The 17,417-nt window shown below is 42.5% G+C and overlaps 1 protein-coding gene and 1 long non-coding RNA gene across 3 annotated transcripts in view; both read left to right on the top strand.

Moving 5' to 3' along the window:
• The first annotated feature begins 7,016 nt into the window (after positions 1-7,016).
• Positions 7,017-11,610, top strand: LOC126489611 (uncharacterized). The gene is made up of 3 exons (XR_007588965.1): positions 7,017-7,160; positions 8,990-9,147; positions 10,815-11,610. It is a non-coding gene; the product is annotated as an uncharacterized lncRNA (long non-coding RNA).
• A 4,463-nt stretch (positions 11,611-16,073) lies between these two features.
• The window catches only part of Ocrl (OCRL inositol polyphosphate-5-phosphatase), a 54,993-nt gene continuing 53,649 nt past the window's right edge, over positions 16,074-17,417 (top strand). For both annotated transcript variants that reach the window (XM_050123972.1, XM_050123971.1), the window contains exon 1: positions 16,074-16,212. In XM_050123972.1, coding sequence (XP_049979929.1) covers positions 16,133-16,212 — 80 coding nt within the window. In that variant the 5' untranslated portion in view covers positions 16,074-16,132. The remainder of the gene's footprint in view (positions 16,213-17,417) is intronic.

Below are 17,417 nucleotides of genomic sequence, written 5' to 3'. Positions count from 1 at the left end.
GACATTTCTCATTCAAACCACTACATTCGACTCCTAGCCCTCCATAGACTCATGGCTATATCATATGTAAAATGTACTTAGCCCAACTTTAAAAGTGCCCATAGTCCTTCTCAGTCTAAACATTGTTTAAAAGTCCAAAATCTCTTGTGAGACTAAAGGTAATCTCTTAATTGAAACACCCTGTAAAATCCTCAAAATCAAATTACATATTTCCAACACATCTTAGTAATTGTTCTATTGCTGTGGAGAGACACCATGACCATGGCAACTCTTAGGAAAACATTTAATTGGGGTAGTTTACAGTTCAGAAGTTTACTCCATTGTCATCATCGTGGGAAACATGGTAGCATACAGGCAGACATGATGCTGGAGAGGTGGCTGAGAATTCTACATCTGGATCAGTAGATTACAGAAAGAAAAGAGAGATGGAGGGAGGGAGAGAGAAAAAGAGAGAGGCTGGGCCTGGTTTGAGCATTTGAGACCTCAAACCCACCCCCAGTTACACACATACTTCAACAAGGCCACACCCTCTCCAACAAGGCCACACCTCCTAATTGTGCCACTCCCTGGTGACCAAGCATTCAATCCTATGAGCCTATGGGGTCATTCCTACTCAAACCACACACAACATATGATAGCACAGAATATACATTACGATTCCAAAAGAGCATAGGGAAGAAATTCTGGACCAAAACAAGACCAGCACTCATCAGGGAAAACAGCAAATCTGGTAGCCTCATATCCATTGTCAGAAGGGCTTAAATGACTCCAGCCTTCCTCCCTCTCTCTCTTAGTATGGCTTCATTCCCTGTATAGAGCTCTTACTGGCATATACCCCATGGCTCTAGCATCTCTGTAATCTTGGAGTCTCTACTGCCACCCAGACTTCACTTTAATAGCTTCACACAATGGCCTCCTGCAGTCTCAGAGTCTTTACACAGGGACTATGCTGCTGCACAGTCTGGCCTCAGTGGTCCTCTGCAAACCAAGGAGGAAGAATTCATGCCCCTGCTACTCTTGCATCCTCTATCCCTCTAAAGCCAGCATCCGATGAACAACACTGCCAAGTTTGGCTGCCATCTTGGAATGAACTCTGGCTTCTTTGAATTACATTCTTCAGGTACTTTCGAGGAGCAAAAACTCTTTAAGCAGACTTTCCCAGAGTGGCAGCTTAGCTGGGTGAGGTTTTCCTATGAGGGCACCTATCTCTTCCCACCCCCAACCCCCATAGAGCAGGAAGCTTCTTCTTAATGGTGCTAATCCTCACAATTACTTCCTCTCTTCTATCACTTGCCTTGAGTGGAGTAGTAAGCTTCCTGGTGTTCTTTATCTCTCTAAGAGTACATTTTGGTTTTTTCTCTGTCCTACCTGTTCATTTTCATTGTATACCTACCTAAGGATTATCAGTCACAACCATACCCCAGCTTCAACATTATGTGGTCTTGAAATTTTCTCTACCAATAAAATTAGTCTTTTCTTTGCTGTTTCAGAAAGCTTTAGTTTTACTTGGTCCAAGACTTAAGAGGGGCTCCAGGGCCATTATGAAGCTGTCTATGATGGGGGAGAGTCTTCTGTTTTGTGTTGATTTAATTGGTTAAATAAAGAAACTGCCTTGGCCCTTTGATAGGACAGAAAATTAGGTAGGCAGAGAAGACTGAACAAAATGCTGGGAGAGGGAACCCTGATTGCTCTTTGGGCTGATGAGGGAGGGGACTTGACTGGGGGAGGGGGAGGGAAAGGGGAGGCGGCGGTGGGGAAGAGACAGAAATCTTTAATAAATAAATAAATAAATAAAATGCTGGGAGAAAGAAGCTGAGTCAGTCGCCATGATTCCCCTATCCGAGGCAGATACAGGTTAAGAATTTCCCTGGTAAGCAACCAGCTCTTGGTGCTACACAGATTGTTAGAAATGGGTTAAAGCAAGATGTAAAAATTAGCCAATAAGAGGCTAGAACTAATGGGCCAGGCAGTGTTTAAAAGAATGCAGTTTACATGCAATTATTTCGGGTAAAGCTAGCCGGGTGGCGGGATGCAGCCCACTGCTCCATATCAACATGTCTAGTGGCTTAAGAGGTTCTGGTGAAGGTCTTGAGGCTGACTGGTGCAAGGCAGAGGTGGGAGCCCCTTGGAAGGTGAGTTCTCCTAGCCATGCTTGAGAGTGAGCCTCTCAAAGAGATAGCCCAGAGATGGCTGGGGCATGCCAGTCTGCATTAGCTGTGACCAGCCAGCCTACGGAGGCTGATCAGGTGGTTGCCCATCTTCTTAAAGAGCTTCACCTCCTCATCCAGGGAAGTGGTTTTCTAGGAGGTCACAGAACTTTTTAATGTAGTCTCAGGAAAGTTCTTAGGGCAAGAAGAAAACCAGATTCTTTGCCAAAATATCACAGGAATGATCTCTAGCTCTGATTCAGCATTCAACTATTCTTCTAGGCAAAAGTTCCAATTACTCTGCCATTCCTGCATTAATCAACACGGTTAGATTCTTCTCCACAGCAGCCCACTCTCTAGTACCAACTGTTGTATTTGTTACTGTTTTTCCTGTTGCCATGATAAAATACCGTGAACAATGGAACTTGCTAGAAGGAAGCGTTTATTTTGAATAACGGTTCCACAGGGGTAAGATTCCATCATGGTGTGGAGTCATGGCAGCAAGAAACAAGAAAGGCAACCATAACAAGAAGCTGAGAGCTCGCATTTTTCACAATAAACATGAAACAGAGAGAGCAAACTGGAAGACCAGGGTATAAATCTCAAAGCCCAGCCCACCCCTCAGTAACATACTTCTTACAGCAAGGCTGTACCACCAAAAACTCCCCAAAAAGCACCACCAACTGGGAATCAAGTGTTCAAATACCAGAGCTTACGTGAGACATTTCTCTTTCAAACATAGTACATATGGAACATATAGTACATATAGAACAGTAATACCATGATGGCTCATTAAGAAAATGGATAAAGTCCTTGTCTAAGAATAGACTAGTGGTTCTCATACTTGCACATCAGCATTATCTGAAGGACTTATTTAAAAAGTAAAAAAAAAAAAAAAAAAAAAAAAAGAGATAAGTGGTCAGGTTGCAGCACACAACTGCAGTCCCAGCACTCACGAGGAAAAAGATTGTGATTTGAAAGTTCTAGGACAACCTGGTCAACACAGCAAGACCCTGACTCAAACAAACAAAGAACAGATGATCAAATAAGAAGTGGCCTTTGGCCTTTGAACAGGGTTTGCAGACCCTGCATGAGCAATATCCAGTTAAGGTTTAAGGAAGACAAAGCAAGTACAACTGGAAAAACAAAGACATAACAAAGCAAAAATCATCCAAGGTGTTTAACCTCTAAAGTCACTGGGAGAATGGCAAACTAAAAACCTGATAAGGCCCTGCTATACATCAACTAGAATGGCTGAAATCCTTAAAGACTAAAAATAGAAAACATTGAGAAGGATGAGGAGCAGAGTGGGTCTCACATTGCAGGCAAGAATGTAAATTATGCAGCTACTTTAGAATTACATTATGTTATTACATTATGTTATTAGAGTGGAAGACATAAATTGTGGTAGAGATAGATGTGCCACCTAGATTCTCCTTCAAGAAAGTGCATTCTGTTCATATTTGGAAAGCAAAGAGACAACCTTCAACTAATAACTTCCTGAATCTACCCCAACTTCAGAGAGATGCTTGGGCCAAGGTCTTGTACATCTAAGATGAATAAGCAAGGCAGGGATGAAAAGAATCATTTCAGACACACAGAAACTCACCAGTGGGCTTTACTTGTTCCAAAGATTGGTTCAAGTTTTATTCTTATATTGCATTTCACCTTGCCTTCCGAAACCTTCTTCTGCTTTTCTTTCACAGGTATTGATCTCTAACGAAAATTTTGGATACAATACACCATTTATGAATCTTTACTTCTTATCATTGACAACTAAATCCACTAGGATAATATACCCTCCAGAATGTCCTTCATCATTCCTATGGGCATCAGAAAAAAATTAACTATGCAAGAATATTCTTAACAGCATTGGCTTGAAAAAGACAGCTACAAGACACATTTAATGTCTTTCATCAGGGGGAATGAATTGTGATATAGTCACTATACAATACAATATCCTGTCCATCAATGAAAATGTACAACATCTATATACATTCACCACCATGACATGATATTAGATGACATTAACAAAACATGAGTATATACTGCATAATCCCAAACAGGCAAATATATATAAATAACGTATCACATATTCACGTTATAAAGTAAAAATAAAAAACGAGGAACTAATTATCACAAAAGTCAAGATAGTGGCTTATAGGGCTGGAGAGATGGCTCAGAGGTTAAGAGCACTGACTGCTCTTCCAGAGGTCCTGAGTTCAATTCCCAGCAACCACATGGTGGCTCACAGCCATTTATAATGAAATCTGGTGCCCTCTTCTGGCATGCACGCATATATAAAAGGAATGTTGTACACATAATAAATAAATAAATCTTTTTTTTTTTTTTTTTGCTTTTTCGAGACAGGGTTTCTCTGTGGTTTTGGAGCCTGTCCTAGAACTAGCTCTTGTAGACCAGGCTGGTCTTGAACTTACAGAGATCTGCCTGCCTCTGCCTCCCGAGTGCTGGGATTAAAGGCGTGCACCACCACCGCCCGGCATAAATAAATCTTTTATTAAAAAAAAGATAGTGGCTTATATACAGAGGAGATACTAAAATTTTTGTGGTGCTGAGCATTAAATCTGCAGCCCTGAATATGCTAAAGAAGCCTGTTACCACTAAGCTCAATCTTCAGATTTTTTGAACAGCCAGTATGACACAAATCTTGATAAATGAAAATAAACAGAAATGTCTATACTTCAGAGAATTATGGCTCAGCAGCTGTTCCAGATTTAATCCTGGGTTGGGGGAGGAATGATGAGAAAGAGATGCTTGCTCTGGAGGTATTGTCCCAAGTGCTAACTGTTTGATTTCCTGTTTCTACCACGCAGAGTTTACATGTGCATTTGCTTTATAATGATTGTTAAGTGTGTTTATCTATTTTATACACGTTAAAGGAAGGACAAAGAAGAGACGACATAGGAAATTATAAACAGATATCTTCCAAGCATTTACTCTAAAACGTGTGACCATAAAGTGCTGAGAAATGGTGAGTAGAGATAAGAAGGAACAGAGGCCAGCGTGTGCTCCTTCGTTCTGCAACAATATGATACAAAGCAGACCTTGAAGAGTTCCAAGAAGTTCTATAAAAGGTACAAAGAGGCACACTGTTGCTCAGAAGAGGGAGCATTCCTTTCCAGCTGAACAGTAATGGGAGAAGAGCTTCAAAGAGCAAGGCCCTAAGGTGAGCATTGAAGAATTGAGGGTTCCATTGGGTAATAGCAGAAGAGATGGATGATAGATAGAGCTAAATTAATACTGATATTGAAGTAGGGAATGTGTGCTCAAGAAATGAGGCAGCATTTCTGCAATTTGTTTTGATGTTTAACACCCTTAGGAAAATTCCAAGTCATTCATCTTTTTCTGTAAGGGTTGTTTAACAGATCCCTATGAAAATACTGTGTGTTTTACAGATGCCAATGGAAATGCTACTGTGTGGGATACTTAGTACTGAGTATACTTCCATAAGAAAGAGAGACTAAATTCTGGACTTTCCACTGTGTGTATCTGGACACCATTTCTTTCCGGAGGCACCATCCTTCCTGAGAGCAATGATTAGGTTATCCACATAAAACCCAGTCAATTCATTATTTGGGGACTCTTTCAGTCATTTTCTACTTAGGCTCAATCAAATTTAGGATTTATCTTCTCCCTCCTTCAGGACAGTCATATTGATTTTGAACTCAAGAGTTTATAAAAATAAGACTGAAATATCATTTGGAGGGGGAGGGGATGAGCCCATTTCTTGAATCTGGCTGTAGCTTTCACAGGTCTTCCTGGAGGTGTACAGTTATCCACTAATGCTGCCATCCATGAAGGGATCCATCTTTCTATTATGCCTCTAAGGGCAGGGTCTCTACTGCTGCCCAACACAGTTTCATCTCAGCCTTCCCACAAGACCTCCACTCCTAATTTCTCTCCTCTTCCTGCTCATGTTCTTACCACTCCTTTGGCTTTTGTTTGTTGGAGCTAGAGAGATAGAAGTGAGGAGTGTAACGTGTATCTTCCAGCAGGAACTCTTCCCAAATCTGTTTCTTAAACCCTGGACTGAGATTTAAGATGAAAACCAAGACTACATTCTTCTCTCCCTCTGTGACACCTACATTGGACGTGAGGCCAATGTGCCACACTGTGCCACACTGCCTGCATCATAAAGGGTCATGAGGGTGAGGGGAGGTGCACTCAGGCAATCTTCATAGATCATCTTACTATATCCATCGCAGTGTTGATTAAATATTACTTGACCTTGAAGCATTCACAAACAGAAAGTGCTTTCAAAATCTGATGTTTTGTGATAACAAAACCGAAGAGAGGGCTGAGCTGGAAAAAGAAGGGAATCAGCTAGTGAGGACACAAGGGAGGGAGAAGAGGGAAGAGGATGCATAAGAACAAAGTATAACAACACATATGCATGAAAATGTCATGTGAAACCTATTATTTTGTATACTAACATAAAAAACTAATAATAATACATCTGATGTTTATAATTCATAACTAATGTCCCTCAGTGGTGACCTTGGATCGTATATGACCTTATACACTTCACTTTTGTGGGTACTTATCTAGTCACTGGGTTAAAGTACTGGCTCAAGTATCTAATGCACCATTACTAAAGAATAAAAATGTAGTAATAATAATGATAATGATGACAAAAGTCTGTCTCTTCCCCTAAACAAATTTGTCTGGAATTATTTAATTCCATGGTTTTAAAAAAACTTGCTCACTTTGATAATTTTTATTTTGTTTGTACATGAAATTAGAGATCTTTACTTAACTTTGCAGAAGTGGATGATTTTATTACCAATAAATGAGATACTAATTTGTAATTTAGCCATAACTCTGTTTTTTTTTCCTTAGGCTTTCCAAAGCACTCAAAAAATTTTTATATGTAATCTAAGAATGTTGATCAGCTTATGAGTTTGATGAGTATCATCTTGACAAATTGTAGAAGCTTTTATCGATTTTGCACTCTGTATTTCAACATTGCCATCTCTCATATTCTTTGGAAAGGTACTGAGTATTTTATAACCATTTTTGTAACTTAACCTGCTATAAAGGTCAAAACCAAGATGGCGAGCTAGCAGCGTTCAAGTGATCCCACCTATCTTGTTGAGTTAAACTCCTGTACATGTTCAATTTCAAAGGCATGATGGCTAGAACATGAAGTCTGTAAAAAGTAGTTTTAAGCAATAATCCTGAAAAGACATATCCAGGGGCTGTAGATGAAGCTCAGTGGTAAAACACTGACTTAGCATGTGCAAGTCCCAAGGTTCTTCCTTATATAACTGAAGGAAAAAAAACATTCAAAGCCAGGAGTGATGATAAACATCTGTAATCCCAGCAGGTGTTGTTGCTGTGAGGTTGAGGCAGGAGGGTTAAGATTTTGGGAGCTGCCTGCTCTTTATAGTGAGTTCCAAGGCAGCGTGGCCTGTAAAATGAAGGATCCTGTCTCCAAAACAAAAGGCAGCTACTGTCAAATTTGACAGCCTAAATTCAGTCCCTGAGACATACATGCTGGAAGAAAAGATCTGACTCCTTCAAATTGTCCTCTGTTAACCATACATAACACACACACACACACACACACACACACACACACACGCACGCACACGCACACGCGCGCGCGCAAATAGAATGTTAAAAGTTAAAAGAAAAAATTTAGCCAACCAATGAACAAAAATGTAACACAAACAGATCCTTGGATCCTAGAAAGACAGGTTGATTGCATACTGTGTCAGCTGGATCTCTCTAGCTTCTGAGAGGAGGAGGCAAGTAGGTCCAAGTAATGCCTGACTTTGGCGTTCAATATATGGGAAAGAAAAGCCAAAGACAAGCCATAGTCCAAAGACAAGAACAATGTATGCAGAAAGTGGAGAACTTAGCCAGGAAAGGAGGAAATACCAAATGTGAGTTGAGGCTTAGTGGGAAAGGAGAGTCTGGAGGGCATTCTGTGCTAAAGGAGGCTGGTTGTTTCTGCTTGCTGCGCCTCTTACCATCTCTCTAGAGTGTATGTGACCCCAGGTAATAAATCTTTCTCGGTGCAAATTCTACCCAGAAGGAAAACATATGTAAACAAACTAAAAATGCCTAACTAGAAATACATCACAGGAATGTAAAACAGAAATATGGAAATAAGAATGAGCTCTTCATGCGGCACTGTAGGGAAAGCAATAGCAATAGTTGGACGTCTGTGTGTGAAAAGCAAGGCTTTTCAACTAGTGGTAATTTAAAAATTAATGAATCATTTATGCCTCAGTTCTGCCTGCCTTCCAGCCTCTGGCTGCTGACTCACCTACGTGCAATCTTTCCTCCTGGCCGCATCTGTGCCAGGCAGGCCTGTTTTTCCCTTCACAGACCCTAAGTGCTCTTGCTTGTGGAAGCTCCAGCCAGCATCAAATTAAACATATTAAAATGCATCCCCTCTTACATTAAACATTTATATTTTACTATAAATTTTTGAAAGGGCTTTTGCAATTTTGCTTTTGAAATTGTCTGTGCATAACTAATTTAATTTATGATGGCTGTGATCTCTGCAGAATAATTAAGCAGACTTGGGAAGTAGGGAGATCTGACCTGAAAACAAGTTCCAGATATCATGGGCGTCAGGGCTAGGAGCATGCCAAGCACAGATTGAATGTGCTGTGGTAGACCATTAAGCCAGCACCAGGAAGCCCCAAACAGAACAAGAATAAAATATAATGAGTTTGGGAAAATAATAACAATTGATATACTTGATAGAACATACTATATTGTAGCTACTTGATTATAAATTATTTTCTCTTGTTTACTGGTTTCATTTAGTATTGTACAGCCTTAAGGTGTTAATTTTCTTTCCTCAGTACTTAGGAATTGAATCCTGGGTGTCTCATATGCTAGCCAAGAGCTCGGCCCGGGATCTCAAGTTTTCGTTTTGTCTCTGAAAATCCTATGACTCCTAACGGACATTGTGGAATACATCGAAGATACACATTGAGAATTCAGGCACACTGGGATGCCGGTAAGATTTGGAGATTTGTGTTTCCTTAAAGCTAAAAATACATTACCTTGTACTTTGTTCTATGACCACTTAACTCTTTATGTGACTCTCTCACCTTCCTAGGCAAACACTCCTCCACTAAGCTATATTCCCAGCCCTTTAATGTCTTTTCTATACAGCCATTATTACCTTTATGGAAGACTTAGCTCTTAGAGTCCTTACATTAATATACTTTCGTATCTATGCAAATCTCTTAGTTTTTTTTTATCCAACAAAGAGTTCCCTCAAAAACCACTATCTGGTAGGCACTATTTTAAGGTTCAAAGACTATAAAGTGGGAAGAAAGAATCTTGCCTTTTCACCAAAGTTGGATTTCTCTATCTCCAGGCTGGATCCTTGCCCTTTCCAATTACTGAGGGTATTTGCATGGGATTTTTGGGTTGGGGAAGAAAGGTTTTATTTGGCTTACACTTCCTTATTACTGTATGCCATTGAAGGAAGTCAGAACAGGGACTCAAGCAAGGCAGGAACCCAGAGGCAGGAGCTGATGCAGAGGCTTTGGAGGACTGCTGCTTACTGGCTTGCTCCTCATGATTTTTTGCATGGGATCTTGCAGCCTACTTAATCTAATATGTGCTGGCTCCTATCCCTTGGCTTTAATGGGCCTTCGGGCTCTATCGAAAGCCTGTGTTACACTTCTAGCTAAGTTTCTTAGTTTCTTCCTCTTTGTTTTCAAAGCTCTTCAATATGTGGTGTCTTGTCTCCACTCTCTTAAGTCAGAGCTCCCTCCTTGCATTCTCTGTCATCTTGTTTCTATTCTCCCCTCTGATTGAAACCACACATCTGGTGTGCACTAGTGGACTCCTAGCAACAGACAAAGAACGTCTCTTGGCCTTCATTTTTCCTTGGCCTAATTTTAGCACCTGACGTTGCTCACCCTCTTCTACAGACTGCTCCTTTTTCATTTTCATTGATTACCAATGATTGCCAATGCAGGAAAAAGTGAACAATAGAAAAATAGACGCACCCAGCACCCAGTTCTAACTAATCTTGCAACAGCAACTTTCATTGTGTTTGAAGAAATAACTATTAAAAACTAAGTCTGAGGGCATACACCTGTGATCCTAGTACTTGAAAGGAGGCCAAAAGATCATCACAAGTTAAAGGACAGCCTGGTTTACATAGCATGTTCCAAACCAGCCAGAGCTACATAGACCCTGTCTTTAAAAAAAAAAAAAAAAAGACAGAAAAGAAAAAAAAAAGAGAAAAGATAATAACATTCATTTTTGCCCCAGGATCCTTCTCAGACCTCTCCTCCCTTATAATTTTGTGATCATGCCCCTGTGTGACAGTTATGTACTGCATCTATGTAATCAACACACAGCAATTTTCAGATAAATATTTGGATAAATATTGGGATAAATATTATATGAGACATTTTTGTTTAACTCCATAGTTCTGAGATTTAATTCTGTTGCTACTTAAAGCTCAAATTCGTTCATTTTATTCCGAAATCATGAAAACCGAAATTTACCCATTCGCCTTCCAGCAGGCATTTGATATGCTTCCATCTTTGTTACAAATAATGCAAAATAATTTATTTCTTTGTTTAGAAAGATTAGTTTTGCCAGGGTTTCTACCTAGGAATGTATTTCTGGGTTTAAGAGTGTCATATGGCTTCCTTCTAGTGCTCTGAAGAGACACCATGACCATGGCACCTCTTCGAAGGAAAACATTTCATTGAGGGTGCTGGCTTCCAGTTTCAGAGGTTCAAGCCATTATCATCACGACGGGAAACATAGTGGCAGGCATGCAGGCAGATGTGGTGCTTGAGAAATAGCTGAGAGACCTACATCTTGCAGGCAACAGTGTTGTGGGATATTATTTGTATTTTAATAAATAAATCTTGCCTGAAGACCAGAGGCAAAGCTAAAGCCACTAGAGGCCAGGTAATGGTGGCACACACCTTTAACCCCAGAATTTGGGAGGCAGGAGCAGATGGATCTCTGTGAATTCAAGGCCACCCTGGGCTACACAACAAGATCAATGCAGAAACAAATCCAGGTGGTGGTGCCTCACCTCTGATCCCAGTACTAGGGAGTCCTGACTTTAATCCCAGCACTAGAGGGAATATAAAATGGGAGGAGAGAGAGGCTTAGTTAGTTAGTTTGCAGTTGCCCAGCCTCTGTAGAGGCTTCTCTGGTGGCTTGGCTACCTTGCTTTTCTGGTTTTCAGGTAGAACCCCAATTTCTGTCTCTGGGTTTTTATTAGTCATGTCACACAACAGGAGATCAACTGAGACACTGGGTGGTATCCTGAGCATAGGAAACCTCACAGCTGCCCCCACACTGTCACACTTCCTCCAACAAGGCACACCCACTCCAACAAAGCCACACCTCCTAATAGTGCCACTCCCTATGAGATTATGGGGGTCAATTACATTCAAACTACTATAGGGTGTGTTTTCACTTTTATTGGACATTGTCAATTGTTCTTTACTAACTTAGAATGATAGTACAAATTCTACCCAAGTTATCTGTGTTCTACACCCTCAAAAACACTTGAAGCTGCATCCAAGGGAATGCAGTAAAGGAACTGCCAACAGGACAGCTGCACGGGGGGGGGGGGGGGGGGGGGGGGGGGGGGGGGGGGGGGGGGGGGGGGGGGGGGGGGGGGGGGGGGGGGGGGGGGGGTTCTTATTGTTAGCAAAACAGAAGCAATATCCAGAGGCATCTGGAAGAGTCCAGAGCAGAGAGAAAAGAAAGCAGACTGGACATGGCCAGGGCTAGGGAAGTGGGAAAGCAGGAGACAATGGTGGAGATAGTAGGAGATAGGACTCAGTGCGAGAGTGGGGGAGAGCAGCAAATAGAGTCCCAAAACAGTGGGGGGCGGACAAACCAGGCAGATTATAATAAGGTAGCTGGAGGGAGGTATTCATTGGGGGGGGGGGATGAAAAAACCTGTTTCACAAGTTCCTGAGGAATGCTGGCTTTTATCTAACCATCAGAAATCCTTCTATTGTCCAGGTTGAAATCATTTCTAGACATATAGAGGGCCAGAGACCTAACAGCCGCTACCTAACTTTTCAATGTTTTGCCAAAAAAAAAAAAAAGATTGTGAAGCAATATTTCATGATTTTATGTTTTAATTTTCCTGAGTAGTAATAAAGCTGTGCATCCTTTTATGCTTTAGCAGTCACTAAGGTATACTTGACAATTAATTATTTATTCATAATTTTATTGTTTTCTACTAGATGGTGTGTGTGTGTGTGTGTGTGTGTTTTGTGTTGTTAGGTATTAACCCCAAAGCCTGGAACGTGGTAAATAAGCATTTTACCACTAAGATGAGTTTCATCTCCTTGTTTTCCTTGGAATAAGCTCTCATTATATAACTTCAACTAGTTGTGAACTTGCTGTGTTACCCAGGCTAGCCTCAAACTCCTGAATATCAGGCATGTGTTATCATGCCTCACTCTATTGTCTTAAAAGTATATGCATTGTGAAAAGTAGTGTAACAAAAAGTATCATTCTCACTGTATTTTCTTTTTTTTTAATTTTCATTGTTGATATTTTGTTGGTTTTTTTGTTTCCATTTTTTTGTAATTTTTTTATTAAAAATTTCTGCCTCCTCCCCACCGCCCTTTTCCTTTCCCCTCCCCCCACTCTCTATGCCCCACTCCCCTCCCCCTTCCTCTCCAGTCTGAAGAGCAGTCCAGATTCCCTGCCCTGTGGGAAGTCCAAGTTCCTTCCCCCTCCATCCTGGTCTATTAAGGTTATCATCCAAACCGGCTAGGCTCCCACAAAGCCAGTTCATGCAGTAGGATCAAAACCCAGTGCCATTGTCCTTGCCTTCTCAGCAGCCCTCATTGTCCACCATATTCAGAGAGTCCGGTTTTATCCCATGCTTTTTCAGTCCCAGTTCAGCTGGCCGTGGTGAGCTCCCAATAGATCTCAGTGGGTGAGTACCCCCCTCGCGGTCTTGACTTCCTTGCTCATGTTCTCTCTCCTTCTGTTCCTCACTTGGACCTTGGGAGCTCAGTCTGGTGCTCCAGTGTGGGTCTCTGTCTCTATCTCCATCCATCGCCAGATGAAGGTTCTATGGTGATATGCAAGATATTCATTAGTATGGCTATAGGATAGGGCCATTTCAGTTTCTCTCTCCTCAGCTGCCCAAGGACCTAGCTGGGGACATCTCCCTGGACACCTGCGAGCCCCGTTAGAGTCAAGTCTCTTGCCAACCCTAAATTGGTTCCCTTAATTAAGATATATACTTCCCTGCTCCCATATCCATCCTTCCATTATCCCAATCATCCCATTCCCCCAAGCTCTCCCAATCCTCCCCTTCTCACTTGTCTTTCCCCATCTCCCCTTTCCCCCATCCCACCCCACCCCCCAGTTCCCAATTTTTGCCCAGCAATCTTGACTACTTCCATTATCCAGGAGGATAACTATTCGGTGCTGGGGGTTGCAGGGACTTGTGCATACTAAATGTCCGTATTATCACTGGCCCATCGCCCCCACCCCTGCTCTCCCACTTTCTTCTGAAAGTTGCAAAGTTTTGCTTTTCACCACTTGATTTTTAACCTACCTGTCCTAGTTTTCTGTTGCAGTGATAAAACACTGACCAGAACCAACATGAGGAGGAAATTTATCATCAACATAAGCCAGAGCAGGAGCTGAAGCAAGGAATCCTAAAGGAATAGTGCCTACTGGCTCGTTTCCCTTGGCCTGCTTAGCTATCTTTCGTATACAGCATATACAAAAGACCTATCTGCTCAGTGGACTGAACTCTGCCACATCAGTAACCAAAAGAATGTCTTCACAGGCCAATCTGATACAGGCAATTCCCCAGTTGGGATTCCTTCCTCCTGGGTGTGTCTGTGTTTGTGTTGAGTTTACAAACCCTACGACATTCCACCCTTTGTCAATTCTGACACACAAACACACAATTTTAAACCAAACCTTTTTTATTTCTTTTCTCTGGGATCTCATGTTAATCTCAATATGTTTTAAAGTTTCAGTCTTAGCCGAGCAGTGCTGGTGCATATCTTTAATCCCAGCACTTGGAAGGCAGAGGCAGATGGATCTCTGTGAGTTCAAAGTCAGCCTGGCCTACGGAGTGATTTCCAGGACAGCCAGGACTTTTAAACAGAGAAAATGCGTCTTGAAAAACAAGCAAACAAAAACATAGTTTTAGTCTTTTAAAAATACCAGTTATTTTAAAAGCCCATTCTCTTTAAAGATCTAAAGTCTCTTTAACTATAAGCTGTTATAAAATCCAAAATAAGTTTCATACCTTCTTATTCCAGAGGGAAGAGCCTGGGCACAGTTAAGATCAGGTCAGGTCAAGGCCAAGCAACAATCTAACAGTGTAAAAAGCTTAATGTCTGATATCTAGGACTCATTTGTGATCTTCTGGGCTCTAAAGTGCTTGGTTAACCTCACCTCCCCAGCTCTGACATATAGAGCACACACAGCTTGTTTCGTGGGCTCAGGCTGACTACTAACTATAATACCTCCAGAAATTGATTTTTACATCCATGGTGTGAGGTAAGGATCTAACTATATAATTTGCCATGTGAAAAAAAAAAAAAAAAACAATATCCCCAGCGGTATTTAATGAAGAATCTGTTCTTTCTTCACTGATATGAAATGGCACATATACTGAGTAATCCATCTTCTATATGTGGATGGCTCTTTTTAAGGGCTGTGTATTCTGTTCCATTGGTCTGTGCTCATACTATAGAGTCTTAACTAGCATAGCTTTAAAGTAAGTCTTGATATCTAGTCAAATACAGATTCCGGAGCAAATGAACAACGCAACTGAAGTGGTAGTACTTTGGGGCGACTATTAACAGCCTGGAAAAGTTACAGAAGTTCTTCGGGTGGGGGAAAGATTCAGTAACCCAGCTCAGATATCACAAAAGCTTGTTTACGTGGCCATTTGAAAGGCGAGAAAACAAGAAATTGGTAAAGTCATTCCAAAGAAAATATGAATAAGGTTTATTTGGATCAAAATGATCATAAGAGACGAAGAAAGCATGCAGCTTTTAAGTTTTCAGGGCTCATGGCTGAGTGGAACGGACTAGGCACGTGTGCTTGAACTTCACAAATTTGGAAGTCACCTGAGGAGGATGAAATGCAGGGGTGGGGGTGGGCCAGAGGGCTAAGCTCTGGGTAATTTCCAAATTTAGGGGATGGAAGAAAAACATGGAAAGAGAAAACACCTTAGAAGATGACCAACAGAGAGCTTCATAAGTTTAATGGTTTTTTTTTGTTTTGTTTTGTTTTGCATCATGCTATGGTTCCTATAGGCCCAGCTCATCCGATGTGGCTGTTTCTTTTATCTGTCTTCAAAGTCCTCAGAACCTTTCTGCTGCTTTGCCTTGTGCTGGACCAGCGGCTACAGAGTCAAGTCTTTCGGGTGTCTGGCTGCAGTTCCCCAGGTTGGTCGCAGGGGGCGAAATCTGCGGCGGCCTGGCAGGCGGGCGGGGGCGGGAGGCGCCGCTCTCTCTCGGGTCAGACACTCTCCTCCCAGCTCCCCAGCTCCCCAGCTCCCCGGCTGCCTCCCAGGCTCCCTGGCTCTCGGGCTTCCCAGCGCCCGTTGGCGCCCGAGCCCTTTCTGTCCGCCTAGCCGAGGCGGGTGGGCGGCAGGCCGCAGGAGGCGGTGTCGTGGAATCCGCTGGCAGTCCGCAGCCCCGCAGAGCCTGGAGGCCGCCCTGATGGAGCCGCAGCTCCCGATCGGAGCTCAGCCCCTGGCCGTATCCGTCTGAGAGAGGGGGAAGGGGAAGGGAGGCCACGGGGGCAGGGGGGCGCGGGCCGGGGTGCCGCACGTGTAAGTCCTGGGGCTGAGCGGAGCAGGGAAAGGGGGCCGGCTCGGGAGGGGACACTGGGGGAACCTAGGAGGGCGGCTGGTGTGTGCCTGACCCCGTGTCACCCCTCCTTGGCTGAGTTTGCAAAAAAAAAAAAAAAAAAAAAAGGGAGAGACCCTTGACCAGTGCCTGCATATGGTGGAGGGTTTGGAGATGAAGGGTCCCCTCCGGGAGCCCTGCGCCCTGACCCTAGCCCAGAGGAACGGGCAATATGAGTAAGTAACCACCTGACTTCCACGGAGGAGAGCGAGCGCCTTCTTCCATAAATCTCCCTGAGTCCGAAACCGCAAGGAGCCAGCCCCCTTGGCCAAGCGGGCAACAGGTTCACAGCCAGGTGTGCAGAGTGGGCGCTTCCTGAGCAGAGGCCTCCCATCACCAACTTCTAAGTTGCTAGATAACTCCAGGCCCTGTGCCTCAGTGGAAGGGCACAATGGACAGGGAAGCAGGAAGCCTGGGTTCTTTAGTTCCTGCACCCTGTAACTGACATGTGTTGTGTAACCAAGTTAATAAGGTTTTCTGAGTCTTGGTTTCTTTCCTCTTACGTTGAATAAAAGCATAAACTCTTAGAACTTTTGGAGGTTTAACTGGGGGAATCATAAGTGTAAAAGTGGTTTACAAAGTAAAAGTGCTATGGAAATGCTCTACTGTTAATGTTCCAGACTTGTCTTTTCGCCATTCGACTGGCTCTTCCAGTCCCTGGATCCTCTTTTTCCATTTGCTTGAAGGCATATTCATTAATTCACTAATTTGTTGGCGTAGGGCAGTAACTGTCTCACTGGACTGGACTGTTGGAAAGAAAAGCTAATGAAATGTACAGAAATAAAGCGATATTTGATATGTTATCAGTGCAAGTCACTTCCTTGGATGATAGGAGCTCAGTAAATACTGTTACCTGAGCAAAAGATTATTTAGATAAGCTTTCGGGCACAGCTGCTAACCTTGCCCCCTTGCCACTAATGCTTCATCTAAAGTTTCCATGGTTACCATTATACATCACAATGCCCTATCACTGTTAGTGTGGAAGGTACTACCCTTGGTTCACTGGTTTCTGGGAATCAGTTTTTCTCCCCGTTTAACAATTGTTGAGCACTTAAATCTGAATATCTCTTAACATTGGATTCTGCATGAAAATCCGTTTGTCTCGGGCCCTCCTTTTTAATCCTCTGTCTCTAGCTGCACACAGAAGAATAGTACCATAAGCCTTGCCTGGAGGCTACAGGTGACACTAACTGATTTCAGCTAGGTCTTTGAAGTAGCTCTTTCCTAGATCCTGCTTGTTCGGTTGTGCTGATGTGAGACATTCATATTATTTTCCCTAGACTTTATAAAAATCCAGGAAGAGTAGTTTAATACGAGTGCATTCAATGGAACAGTGAATCGAAAGGTTCAATTTCGCGATCATGTCGAAAGGTGGAAACAG

The sequence above is a fragment of the Alexandromys fortis genome, unplaced genomic scaffold, assembly GCF_014885135.2.
Source record: "Alexandromys fortis isolate MF-2015 unplaced genomic scaffold, M_Fortis_MF-2015_v1.1 scaffold_224, whole genome shotgun sequence".
Lineage (NCBI taxonomy): Eukaryota > Metazoa > Chordata > Mammalia > Rodentia > Cricetidae > Alexandromys > Alexandromys fortis.
This window is presented reverse-complemented; position numbering and strand designations above follow the sequence as displayed.